This window comes from Saccopteryx bilineata, chromosome 2, assembly GCF_036850765.1.
Source record: "Saccopteryx bilineata isolate mSacBil1 chromosome 2, mSacBil1_pri_phased_curated, whole genome shotgun sequence".
NCBI lineage: Eukaryota > Metazoa > Chordata > Mammalia > Chiroptera > Emballonuridae > Saccopteryx > Saccopteryx bilineata.
In genome coordinates this window covers 13,378,263-13,392,456 of record NC_089491.1, presented here as the reverse complement: position 1 = coordinate 13,392,456, position 14,194 = coordinate 13,378,263, and the positions used below count along the sequence as shown (strand labels likewise).

General features: G+C 47.7%; 1 protein-coding gene across 5 annotated transcripts in view; it reads left to right on the top strand.

Annotated features, from left to right (window-relative positions):
- MRRF (mitochondrial ribosome recycling factor) overlaps positions 1–13,015 on the top strand; it is a 51,544-nt gene extending 38,529 nt beyond the window's left edge. For all 5 annotated transcript variants that reach the window (XM_066256302.1, XM_066256306.1, XM_066256305.1 and 2 more), the window contains exons 6-7: positions 2,060–2,219; positions 12,397–13,015. In XM_066256302.1, coding sequence (XP_066112399.1) covers positions 2,060–2,219; positions 12,397–12,474 — 238 coding nt within the window. In that variant the 3' untranslated portion in view covers positions 12,475–13,015. The remainder of the gene's footprint in view (positions 1–2,059; positions 2,220–12,396) is intronic.
- The last annotated feature ends 1,179 nt before the right edge of the window (positions 13,016–14,194 follow it).

Genomic DNA, 14,194 nt, shown 5'->3' with positions numbered 1-14,194 from the left:
ACTTCTTTGTGTCTCAGTTGTTTTTTTTTTTGTTTGTTTGTTTTTTTGTATTTTTCTGAAGCTGGAAACAGGGAGAGACAGTCAGACAGACTCCTGCATGCGCCCGACTGGGATCCACCCGGCACGCCCACCAGGGGCAAAGCTCTGCCCACCAGGGGGCGATGCTCTGCCCCTCCGGGGCATCGCTCTGCCGTGACCAGAGCCACTCTAGCGCCTGGGGCAGAGGCCAAGGAGCCATCCCCAGTGCCCGGGCCATCTTTGCTCCAATGGAGCCTCTGCTGCGGGAGGGGAAGAGAGAGACAGAGAGGAAGGTGGGGGGGGGTGGAGAAGCAAATGGGTGCTTCTCCTATGTGCCCTGGCCAGGACTCGAACCTGGGTCCCCCGCACGCCAGGCCGACGCTCTACCGCTGAGCCAACTAGCCAGGGCCGCGTCTCAGTTTTTAATCCGTAAGGTGGAGTTCATGACCTTACAAGATCCTGATGTGGATTTCCCTCCTCTCTTCTTGTCTCTCTCTTTGTGACCTGCTTCCCAGTCACCCTCCAGACCCCAGGAGGGTCGTTAGCGTTTAGCCAGGATAGGAGGGGCTGTGCTGCAGTCACAGGCAGCCCCGCGTCTCCACGGCTGATCGCAGCAGACACTGTTTTCTTGCTTATGCTGCATGATGGCTGTTCATCATAGTCGCTCTGGGACCCAGGCTGATGGACATCCCATGCCCACTCATACTGTGGAACCTACTGGGGTGGGCGGACCCTGGCTCGCACAGCTTCTGCCCCGAGGTGACACTCATCATTCCTCTCACATTCCATTGGCCAAAGCAAGCTGTGCAGCCACACCGAACTTCAGGGTGGACGGGAGGCGCAATCCTACCGGACGGAACAAGGACCAGAACACGAGTGAACAGGCCTAATGGCCGCCACATATAGATACCATTTCTCTAGGGACGTCTGCCCTTCCCGCCTCCTCCCCACACTCGGGCAGAGGCTGGCGAGTGAGCTGAGCATCTTCTGTGCTGTGACACCGGGGGCTCCCCACGTCCCTGTCTGCAGCCCTCCTCACGCTCCGCTGTCCGTTTCTCTCTCCTGACCTCTCCCCAGCTAAGCTCCCCAGGGCAGGACGGAGGTCTCTCGTGTTCGCGCCCTCGGTGCCCACACTGGTTTGGCAGGCAGTGTGCCCTCAGTGTGTACACGACGGAGAAGGGAAGGCAGGGCACACTGGCTGGCCCACTCTGCTGTGCTGTTGTGATGACCACACGTGAGGTGGGACTAACAGTCACTGCCTCACACAGCTGTTGGAGGATCAGCATGTAAAGTGCCCGTCTTCATGGTTTACAGTAGGCCCTCCATGTGCTCGTGTGGCTGTCATGATGAACATGTTAGCAGTCAAACTAACTGACATTCATTAAGCATTTCTAATGTGTCAGATGCTCTCCTGGGTCCTTTATGGAAGTTAACTGGTTGCACTGGTTCTCACTTGTTATGTTGGGACTCGTGTTGTATCTTGGTCAGTTTTGAAGTGACTCATAAGTCATTTGCTAGAATAATAATAGTTAAGATTATGAAGGTTGCCACTTCCTTGTTTTGGATGAGCTAGATAGAGGTTTAGAGATGGTGCTATTTCTATACCATCAGCACTTATTTGCATTACTAGGAAAGAAGGGGATGGAGTTATTGCTAATTATTGCTTCCTTTTATTGAGCACTTAAAACGTGCCGGGGTCAGTGCTAAACACTGCACGTGCGTCATCTCATGTGATCTTCACACCCGCGCCTGAGAGAGGTGCCAGCAGTTCTCCTTATAAAGATGGAAACTCCGAGGAGAGGAAGACAGGTACGCTTCTTGGAAGTGGCGTGGCTAGGGTTTGACCCTAGGTCTGCGTAGCCTCCCTGGCTCAGCAGACTCACCAGGAACTTGACACTGAGCATCCCCGTGGGCCTGGGTCAGGAACGTGAAGTCATCCGCCACCAGAGAGCAAGGTCACAAACTGCTGCTGAGCTGATGGACAGCGTGATGTTCAATTCTTGATTTTATTGAACTTTTTTTTTTTTTTTTTTTTAATCAGGGTAACCAGGGAGCACAGAGAAATGCTGGTGAAACTGGCAAAACAGAACACCAACAAGGCCAAAGACTCTTTACGGAAGGTTCGTACCAACGCCATGAATAGGCTGAAGAAATCGAAGGACAAGACCTCAGAGGACACCATTCGGCTCATAGAAAAACAGGTACTGTTCCCAACAGATGTGACGTTTATGTATCTGATCCTGAAGCAAGGAAAATGAAGACAGAGTGCCCCTGGCCTTTCACAGATGTGATTCCCATTGACTGAGTCTCTGTCCTGGGCCTCGTCCTGTGCTGGGCCCCGGGAATAGGGAGGAGGGGAGATATTTGACCTTTTGCTGTGTGCCAGGCTCTGCTGAACACTTTACATCACTTCATTTATCCTCGTCGCTCCAAAGCTGGGAAGTGGAGGGAGTGAGGAAACGGATTCAAAGAGGCTGAATAACTTGCCCAGTGTCACACTGCTGGTAAACAGTAGAAATGGGCCCCAGACACGGGCAGACTGATTTCAGAGCCTGTTCACTACCGCTCTCCTGCCCGCGGTCGGCTGTCTGCGTGAGGAGAAGTGTGAACGTAGCAATGTCCTTAGGGTGCTGAGTGGTGGCCTCTATACGTGACTTAAAGGAGCTACTGGAGTGAAACAGAGAGGGACAAGGCAGAAGGGCGGAACAGGATGTGCAGAGGTGTGGTGATGTCAGAGAACATTGTGTAGGTAGATAGCCATGGACCTCGGCTGAGACCAGGGACAGGATAGGTAAGACAGTGGCCAGCCAGTTCATGGAAGCACTTGTATACCAGGTGGAGAAGTCTGGACTTTAACAGGTCCAGAGGTTCCCACGTGGGCTGTGCATCTTTTCCAGTCATCTGTGGCCACAGTAATGCTGCATAACAAGCCACCTCAACACTCAGTGGTTTACAGTATCGAGCATTATCTCTTCTCAGACCTGTAGGTCTGCTCGGATGTAGCTGTTCTATGTTGGGTGTAGCGGGCTTGGCTCCATGTCACTGACTAGGTTTAATTCTGCTTCATGTGTCTCAGTATTCTGTAGTCAGCAAGCTTCCCAGGGCACACTGGCATGGCAGCTGTGGATGCCAAGGGCATGAACCCAGCCACGCAAATGCATTTTAAGCACTTGTGTCCATCACATCCCACTGGCCAAGGAAATCACATAGGCCAAGCCTACTACCCCTGGGTCGGGGATGTGTTTCTGTTCATGGAAGTCTTGAGAGGGAGTATTTTTTGAGCAGTGATTTAATCTTATCACAGCATCATAATCACTTGAGGATCTTAGAAAAATACAGGTATCTGAAACCCCAGTCCCAGAGACTGAGTCAGTGAGTCTGACGTGGGGCCGGGAGTCTGCATTTTTAGAGTAACACCCTGAAATATTTTCTCCAGACAGTGGGGAGGTCACATCTGTGTGTGAAAAGTGGCTATGGTTGCTGGTTAGAAAACGGATTGCTGGGGGCAAGACTGGAGGCAGAGAAGTTGCTGTAGAAATTCATCCAGGAAATGACGGTGGCCTGAACCGAGTGGTACAAGTGGAATAAAGGTAGGGAGAGGAATCTACCAGTATTTAGGAGATAGAATTTATAATGTCGAGTGTACCAAAAAGTGCTTACCCAAAGCCACCTGGTCCAGAGTGAAAGCATTATGTTAGTAAGACTGTGCAGGCGTGTGAGCCGGCGTGTGAGCCGGCTGGGAAGAAGAGAGGGAAGAAGTGGGTGCCAGGGCCATCTGGAGGAGGCCGAAAGTGGACTAACTGCCCTTCTCCTGGACAAACAGTCACCCAGGGGAGAATTTTAGATAGATTGTTGGGCCCTGCTCCTGCATTTTCTGATTCAGTAGGTTGCCCGGGGATGTGTATTTTTAATAAGTTCCCTCCATAATCCCACAAAAGCAGACTTGGGAGGAGTGGAACAGCACGGGAGTTAGAAAGAGGTTGTTCTGCGGTTGATGTCCTGTGACCTTGGCGAAGTTACTTGACTCCCAGTCTTTTTCTTCTGAACAAAGAGATTTGTAATTTCCACCCTGAAGGGTTGCCCTGGGGCTGCTGGAAGCACCATTACTTGACTCCTAGATGCTTAGAGCACCCCTCCTGCCATCCTGTGCTTTCTGCTCTCTCCCAGCACCAGCGAGAAGAGGTTCAGAGGCCAGGCTGACCTCCTGAGCCCTGACAGGCCCCTGCGGAGCCAGCTCCTTGGCCATCTCCCCGGGGGCGCCATCTCTACAGCTGAGCCTGGGCCTCTTGGTTGCTTCCTGGTGCTGAGCCTGTGGCCCTCCAGAACCTTCCGGCACCCCTCACTCTGCACGTCTGGGCACCTGTCTGCCTCAGCGACCAGAGCCCACACTCCTTGAAAAAGGAGGCATGCTGGGACGCCAGCTCTCCTGGTAGAACCCGCTTGACAAAGACCTCACTGGAAGCCTTTGCTCGTCAGCACCTGGCTTTCCACCTTCCTCTTTAGAGTGCATTCTTTTATTCAGTGTTTGTTACTGTTAATTATTATTTTTCAAAGTGAAAGTAACTTGATTCATTTTTTTTCTGATAGTAAACCAATCCATGTTTAGTGTAAATTTTAAATTTTTTTAAAATTTACATAAAAATATTACTAAAAAGAAGGTAATTGAAATTGTCACCCGAAGAGGACCATTATCAACATTCAAGTTATCTCTGTAAACGTAAATGTAATATTATAAGAAGATTGTACTATATATATTTCATAACAGTGTTCATTATTAAAGATTATTACCATTTAAATATCAGTTCTTACCATTTTACCATTCATGGTAATAACCTTCTTTATTGTCATGTGCTTCAAAGTTCCAGTAAGAACTATTCTGAGAGAAGGCATCGGTAGGGTTGGGTGTGTGTTTTTATTTAAACTGGCAGGGGAGTAACAACAACAACAACAAAAACTGGCAGGGGCTGGTTGTTGTTTTATCAAGTACTTTTAAAAAATTTATTTGTTTACTTTGTCCCTGGTTATCACAGTATTGTAGAAAATGTAGCATTCAGAAGACTATTTAAAAAAATGGGAAAAAATTCACCCCATAACCTCACATTGTAAGAACAATTGCTCTTAACATTTTTGAGTTTTTCTTCTCTCCCCCTTTTCTTAAACTACACAGTTTTTGTTTTTGTTTTACAGAGAGAGGGGGGGGGATAGATAGGAATGGAGAGAGATGAGAAGCATCAATCATCAGTTTTTTTTGTTGCGACACCTTAGTTGTTCATTGATTGCTTTCTCATATGTGCCTTGACCGCGGGCCTTCAGCAAGCAGACTGAGTAACCCCTTGCTCAAACCAGATGAGCCCGCCCTCAAGCTGCTGACCTTAGGGTCTCGAACCTGGGTCTTCCGCATCCCAGTTCCACGCTCTATCCACTGCACCACCGCCTGGTCAGGCAAACTACACAGTTTTAAACATGATTGAGAACATGTACAGCACATATAATGTGTAACCAGCTTTTTATTCTGTGTTCAGCATTAAAATCATTAGCATTTTCTCGTGTCTTAAAAAATCTTTGTAAACAGCCATTTCTAATGGTTGCAAAACAGCCCGTCTGTGGGTATGCCTTCATTCACATTTATAAGCCCTCTTGTCGGCGTTCAGTTTGTGTAAATGTTTTTGTTATGATAAATAAGGTTGCAGTGAATATTTTTATGCACACATCTTCGTGGAGATGACTTCTCCAGGACACAGTCCCAAGTGGGGGTTGCGGCACAGAGGGAATGCATGCTGTTAAGGTTCTTGTACCCGCTGCCCAACTCACTGACAGGTTTTAGAGTATGTGTGTGTGTCTCAAATTTTTTTGCCTTTTCTAATCCCTGACATTTGAACCTAGAATTTTTAATGTGAACTTAAAATGTTGCTTATGTTAGAAGTATTGCTTTTACTTCTACACTCTACAGGAAAGATTGATAGTCTTTGCATAAATCTATACAATTTTTCTAGAAGATAATATGGTAGTATATACCCAAATCTGTACATTTCTGACTCAATGACTTAGGGCTTTATCCAAAATAAATTGTCAAAAATCTCATCTATAGACATATCTGTTGATTAAATATAATGGTAGGAAATGAGAAATCGTCTAAATTTCTAACAATGGGAAAATAAGTTGTTTTATTTTTTATAATTTTATTTATTTTTTATTTTTTTTACAGGGACAGAGAGAGAGTCAGAGAGAGGGATAGACAGGGACAGACAGACAGGAAGGGAGAGAGATGACAAGCATCAATCATCAGGTTTTTTTTGTTGCGAGACCTTAGTTGTTCATTGATTGCTTTCTCATATGTGCCTTGACCGTGGGCCTTCAGCAGACTGAGTAACCCCTTGCTCGAGCCAGCGACCTTGGGTCCAAGCTGGTGAGCTTTTACTCAAACCAGGTAAACCCATGCTCAAGCTGGCAACCTCGAGGTCTCGAACCTGGGTCCTCGGCAGCCCAGTCCGACGCTCTATCCACTGTGCCACCACCTGGTCAGGCAATAAGTTGTTTTACATCTATATATATTGACAGTTATAAAGGTATTTTACAGACATGGTACATTTTTTGGAATTTATTTTTCAAGGTAGATTACGTAATAATATTTATTATATGACTTCATTTTTATTTTTAACTTATTTTTATTTCATTTTTATACTGAAGGATTTCATGTACATAATAAAGTTGGCAGCTTATCCACGTAAATATTAATGGTGATTATTTCAGGTAATAGGGTTATAAACAATTTTAATTTTATTCTCTGGGAGATTTTCTTAATTAAAATTTTTTTTTCCCAAATGTCTTTTGAGGTTAGGTTTTTCAAAGTTGTATTCTAACACTGTTTCATCTTCGGTGTGTAGTAAGGACGTGACTCTGTGGTAGGTTCTGTCCTGCTGTCGTGTCTGCCCCGCCCCCCAGCTCCCAGTCCCGGCTCAGGCCAGCCCTGCGGAGGGAGGACGGGGCTTCCCACCCGGGCTCTGACATCTGTCAGCCTGCTGCTGCACCTCCGCGTTAGTCTGCTAGAAACGCGCCTGCTGAACATTAAAGCACTTGGCAGAAACCACCAGTACATCTGGCCAAGATCCTTTCACTGCTGCCTTTTTCTGAGAAACCAAACTGCTCTGACGTGATGCTGGGTGCTCGCGGGGCTAAAGGAAGGGAAGGCTCCTGGCAGGCTGGGCCGAGGGAGGCCGGGCCAGCAGCACCCAGTGACTCCATGGGTGTTCTGAGCCAGGCCTCGGGAAGGACGACTCGCTCTCTGGGCCTGCCTCCAAGCTGTGCGGTGTGCTCCTGCCTCCCTTTTCCTCTCTCTACCTTTCGTTTTCCTGAACTTGTAAGGAGCGAATGTGGGGGTGATGGTGGTGGTGATGGTGGTGGTGGTGGTGATGGTGATGGTGGTGGTGATAATGGTGGTGGTGGTGATGGTAATGATGGTGGTGGTGCTGTTATAATCTTTATGAGGCAGCACACTGTAATGGAGAGGGCTCATGCTTTGGAATCAGAATGGCTCTTTCACTTGTCAGCTCCCAAGGTCAGAAAATGGAGTCACCTTTCTGAGCCTCTGATCCCTCACTGTAATGTAAGAGCAGCAGCACCAGTCTCACGGGGCAGGTGAGGACCACATTTCACAGCCTACTTAAAATTGCCCGGATGAGTGCTGGTCCTCAGTAATTCTTCGCCTATTTGTCCATTCCAGTTCTCTCTCCTCACCTTGTGACTTTATTTATTTATTTATTTATTTATTTAGTGGCAGAGACAGAGTCAGAGAGAGGGACAGATAGGGACAGACAGACAGGAAGGGAGAGAGATGAGAAACATCAATTCTTTGTTGCGGTTCCTTAGTTGTTCATTGATTGATTTCTCATATGTGCCTTGACTGGGAGCTACAGCAGAGCAAGTGACCCCTTGCTCAAGCTAGCAACCGTGGGCTCAAGCTGGTGAGCCTTGCTCAAACCAGATGAGCCCGTGCTCAAGCTGGCGACCTCGGGGTCTCGAACCTGGGTCCTCCATGTCCCAGTCCGACAGTCTATCCACTGCACCACAGCCTGGTCAGGCTCACCTTGTGACTTTAAATATGGACCTGGGATTGACTGAGCTAAGGAGCCTAACACAGCCTGCCTGGAGCGCGGCAGGACTAGGCCAGGTGCAGCGGACCCCCGAGGGGCGGAGTGGCACCAAACTGGCCGTGGGGGTGGCTGAGTTCTTGGCTCAGTCCTACAACTGACTCTTTATGTGATTTTGAGCAGGTTAGCTAACATTTTATGCCTTGCTTTAGTCCTCTGTAAAATGGGGGTAATGCCTCTGCAACCTGCCTATAGAGGTTATGTGAGTTTGTTGGATTTGAATGGAGTAACAGAAGACAAAACACTTTTGCAGTTTGAACTACTACTTCACTGCCATCTCCAGGTGAAGTACAGGGGGCCCTGGAGTTACGACACAGTTCCGTTCCTACAACAGGCATGTACCCCAAATTTTGGTGTAAGTCGAAACACACGCGAGCCAAAGTCACTGACCTATCCTAACACAGTTGTAAAATCATAATCTAGAACATGAAACCACAACTAAGCCACAGAAAAAGGAAAAGGACATAAATATACTGTACTGCACACTGTACTGTAGTAACAGAAAAAATGACAAAAAGTGAGTGTTAAAAAAAATCCTTACCTTTATTCCTGTGGTTGGCTTGCACACTGGAGGGAGCATTGCAAGGTGGGAGAGAGGGACCTGCTGGGAGGAGGAAGCTGGAGGCAGGAGAACCTGCAGAAGGTGCTGGAGACACTGGGTCAGGTGATCAGGATTGCCTACGGGAAAGCAGGAGACGCTGGAGGTGATTCTACCTGGACTACAGGTGTTTCATCTCGAGAAGCAGCTGATGCAGAGGGTACAGGGTCTGTTGCAGGCCTCTCTGCCTCTTAAAGAATAGTTCCAGGCCAGTCTGGGAGGTTGATGACCTCTTCTCTTCCAAAATCTGCCTATAGCATTGCAAGGCATCGGTAACAGCTCTGTAGACCTCACTGAAGGTGTTATCGCTGGAGTCCTCAGCCTGAAATTTTGCCAACCCCTCCTCTACCATGGGAAAACCTTCTGTCAAACTGTTGGTCGTAAATCTCTTGGGTTCTGGGGTTTCTATCTCTTGCTCTTCAGTCAGCTGCCTCTCCAGCTGAAGGAGGTCCTCAGCAGACAGCTCCTCTCCGTGTGATGCCAGTCGCGCTGACTTTCGTTTAGGAGCCATGATAAGGGCCCAAGGGTCGCCAAACAAAGCAACACAAATGAAACACTTGCACTTTTAACAGTTCGGAATGGCGTAGGTAGGCGTACAGCGGGACGCCAAGCCCCTCACTCATACACGCGTTACTGCGTATTCTTCCGCTTGGTGCACCCAAACTAGTTCTCCCATGTAGTCCGTAAGTACCATGCTAATGGCGTAAGCCAGAACACTCACGTCTCAATTTTTTAAAAGTTTTTATGGGTGTGAGTGTCATAAACTGGAAACGTCATATGTCGCGACTGTCGTAACCTGAGGACCTCCTCCTGTAAATAAGGTTCATAATATAAACAAGGAGGATCATAATGGTAGTTCCTGTGTTTTGAGAATTGATTGAAATCACGCAGGTGAAGTTTTCAGCCCAGTGCCCGGCATGTAGTGAGTGAGGGGGAGATGTTGGTATCCTCGTTGTTAATCATCATTATTTTGAGAAGTCTGGAAAAGATGAACTTGTCTGCAGACTGACCCCAGGGGCACTTTGTGCCTATAATATGATAGAAAGTTAGTAAATATTTTAATTAATTAATTAATTTGAAAAGATGTCAAGAAGTGATGGTAAACATCCAGAGTAACGCAAGCAGTACCTGCGTAGCAAATCACCAATTTAAAACAGGTTTGCATATTCATGACTTTGTTTAACCCTCCCAGCTACTCTCTGAGGAAGGCACTAGCATCCTGTTTGAGAGCTGAGGAAACGGAGCCTCAGCTTGGGGAAACGACTTACACATTGTCACTGTCTTGAGCATGTAACCCAGAACCACGTTATCCAATGGCTACCCGAGGTACTCTTCTCCCCCTCTGTCCCTGACGGGGTCCGCAGACGCCATTTTTCCAGAGGCAGCTTGCTGTCCCAGGCTATCCTGGCTGTCCCAGGTTACCAGCCTGCGCGTGCTGGAGGGCTGCTGGGCACCAGGCCATATATACCCCCGTGCACGTGCATGGTGGGCTGCTCAGGTGGCGGCAGAAGAACATCGTCTAGGGTTTGCAGCAGCCGAGTGAGGAGGGACCAGGCAGCACTCTGAGCGCCGTCGCTCCCCCAGAGTGTGCCCTGCAGCCCCAGGAGCTCTGCTCTTCCAGCTAAGAAATATGCAGCTGTTGCCATGGCAAGAACCTGGCTGTCTCTGTGCCTGGGGCCAGTTGCTCCAAATCCTTTTTTAGTTTCTACCCTTTTCAGTGCATTTATTTCTCAGTTCCTGGCCAGGGCCTGCGGTCTGCAAATAAAGATGTCCAACAGCCGCTGTGCTGGCGAGCACAGATCCTGGGCATTATGCTGCCGCCCCTTCAGAGCTTCCTGCCTGGGGCTTCCTGCCTGAGGTCCCCAGTAGAGGCGGGGGGGGGGGGGGGGGGGGGGGGGGGGGGGGGCGGGGAGGCTGCAGCACCCACCAAACTGTACTCCGGTTTTCATTTTCAGAGGGATTACGGGTTTATCACAAGAAACATAGAAAAGCACAGAAAACTTTAATAATTAGTCATTTAGTAAATATTTCCTGAGCATTTGCAATGTATTAGGCCTCTGCTAGATGTGACAGATACCACATGAATAATATATTAGCTATCTTCCCATCACTAAAGATAATCACTATTAATATTTTGACAGGCTTCCTCCCAGTTTTAAAAATACACATAAATTTTAACATATTTGAGATTGTTTCTGCTATGTATATATATACACAATTTTGTATCCTGCTCTTTCTTTAATTCAGGGTAACCAAAGCATGTTTCCTTGATCGTATAAATAATATCTTGAAGCATTCTTTCTTCATGATTACAAAAGCAATCCATGCTTGTTATAAAAGAGTCAAACATTCAAACCTTTCCGTAACATATACTGGAATGTTATTCATACTTAATATCCTTTCCATAAGAAATGGATAATCTTAACCCTTTTTAGTGTCTCTATGAATTCAACTACTTATCCCTTATTTTACTTACTTTTTTTTTTTTTTTTTTTTTTAGAGAGAGTCAGGGAGAGGGAGGGACAGACAGGAATGGAGAGAGATGAGAAGCATCAATCATCAGTTTTTTGTTGCAACACCTTAGTTGCTCATTGATTGCTTTCTCATATGTGCCTTGACCACAGGCCTTCAGTAGACCGAGTAACCCCTCCTCGAGCCAGCGACCTTGGGTCCAAGCTGGTGAGCTTTTTGCTCAAACTAGATGAGCCCGCGCTCAAGCTGGCGACCTTGGGGTCTCGAACCTGGGTCCTTCTGTATCCCAGTCTGACGCTCTATCCACTGCACCACCACCTGGTCAGGCCCCTTCTTTTACTTTCAATGTTATGATTTTTCATTATTAAAAATAAAGCTTAGATAAATATCTTTATACAAAGTATGTAAAGTTTTTTTCAGATGCCACTCACACAGTAATTTCTCCATTGAGATAATTTGGGGTTAAAAATGGTATGAACATTTGCATCAATTTAAATCCCTATTGATGATATGTGACCTTATCCATTTCACTAGCTCCTGGCATTGAATATTGTAATTAAAAACCACAACATCAAATTTTGTTAACTACGATGACTGAATTATGTCTTGTTTGAATTTCCATTCTTCAGTGTCTATTGAATTTTCCATGTTTGTTAACCAGATGTACTTCATCTTTTCTCCAGACTTTTTTTTCTGCTCAACCATTGGGATCTTAATATTCTTCTTATCAATTAGCATGAGGGCTTTATATAGCAGAGTGTCTGAGGTGCAGGAACTTGTAGAAGTTCACTAAGGGACAGATAAGGCTGGCGTCCCTGTACTCTATAGTAATAGTTAAGAATTTGGGGCTGTGGGTTCAGGCTACCCAGGATTCACTTTGGTCGTTGCCACTCTAGTCGTACATCCTGCACAGGTGATCTGACTGCCTCAGTTCTCTCATCTGTGAAATGGGGACAATAGTAGTGAATCTCAGGGGTAGCTGTTAGGACTCAGGAAGAGTGTGTACACAGAGTTTTTAGTACAGTGCTGGCTGGGGCCCAACGAATGTGAGCTTTGTCACCATCATTATGTCCCAGATAACCTTTTCCCAGCTCTGGAATATTTCTCCCCCACCCTTTTCCAGGCCCTGTTATCAGGCTCTTGCATTTTGTGTTTCTGCAGATCAGCCAAATGGCCGACGATACGGTTGCAGAGCTGGACCGGCATCTGGCAGTGAAGACCAAGGAACTCCTTGGATGAAAGTCCACCGGGGCCAGTTTCTAGTCGGTTTCCTGGGTGGCAAATTGCAGCTCTCTACCCTGTCCACGCAGAAGGCTGTCACCATGTCCTTGTCAGTCCTTGTGAGGCCCAGCCTCCCAGTGGGACACCCAGACCTGTTCATTCTCTTCCTCCTGTCCTCTGCTACCGGTTCTGCTCTGGGCCCTCTGGCATGGGTGGGCCTTTGGAGAGTCCCTGTGGCTGACGGGCTGGGCTTGACTTAGGGCATTGCCTTGACTGGGATGCTGCCACGTGACTGGGACCCCTGGCAGGCTTAGCTAGCCCTGACTGCTCCTCATGTCAGTAGCCTCCTTTTCAAACAGTTGGGCCCTGTCCCCAACTTGAAACTTTGCTTGGGCTGATGTGGGCCCTTACCTGTGACTGGATACTTTTACTGATGGTCTGTTTACACCAAACAATAAGTTGGAAAGAATAACCACAAATGAAATGCTAGAGTCAGTCTGGATTAATGCCTTCTCAGGACCCGTGTATAAAGCAACCAGAACAATACATTTGCCTCTGAGTCATTGTCCCACTGCTCTTCTCTCTGCGGGGACCACTCCTCCCCTCCTCCCGTCCTCGTCCTCCCTGGCCAGGCAGCTCGCTCTCCACACCTCAGCAGGGCCGGTGCCTCCTTGGAAGCCTTCCTTTCCTCACCGAGGACCCGTTGCTGGCTCTCACGGCACTGTCTGTTCTCATCTGAACCTTCACTGTTCTTTTTGATAACTAGTCTGTGTATCTGCAGGACCCTCAGAATTTGACACAATGCCTGGAATGCAGTAGCCACTCAAATGTGTCGTGAATGAATTGCACGTAATATTCGAGCAACAAATGATGGCTTCTTTTCCTTTATTTCCAGTCTTAACTATCGCTCTGTCATTTTCCACCCTTGCTTTGGCCTCAGTATTCAGTTGGCGATGAGATTTCTCCACCCATGGTCTGCCGTTAGTGACACACACGCGGGTTTTTGTGGCTCATCTTTGGGTTGTTAGATTGTTTTGCCCCCAATAATTTTTCTTTTACTCATTCATTTGTTCATTCATTCATTCATTCATAATATAACCACAATGAGCTAGGTACAGCCCTAGGCAACATTTTTAATCTTCATAGTAAACTGGCAAGAGGTATTATCTTCATTTTACAAATAGGAAAACTGAGACTTGGCAATATTAGGTAATTTGCCCAAAGATGTAACAAAGCTTGTAAGAGGGTTTCATTGGTCACCCTCAGTCTCGCTGTACAGAGAGGGAAGCACTCAGAGGGGTGCGTCTCTCGCCCAGGGCCACACAGCGAGCACGCAGCGGAGATGGGATCCCAACTGAGCCCTGCTCTATAGCACGTGCCCGGCCCGCTCTATAGCACGTGATCTCCCGCTCTATGGTATGTGCCCGGCCCGCTCTATAGCACGTGATCTCCCACTCTATGGTATGTGCCCGGCCCGCTCTATAGCACGTGATCTCCCGCTCTATGGCACGTGATCTCCCGCTCTATGGCACGTGATCAGTGATCACCCGCTCTATGGTATGTGCCAGGCCCGCTCTATAGCACATGCCCCTCGCTCTATAGTAGTGCGTGGCCCGCTGCACCCTGCTGCCTTCATAACTGTTGGGTGGGCACCAGTGTGTCAGCTACCGTGCTACGTGCCGGGAATACAAAACTGGGCAAAACGTGCCCCCTGTCTTTGAGGGTGCACGGCGTACTG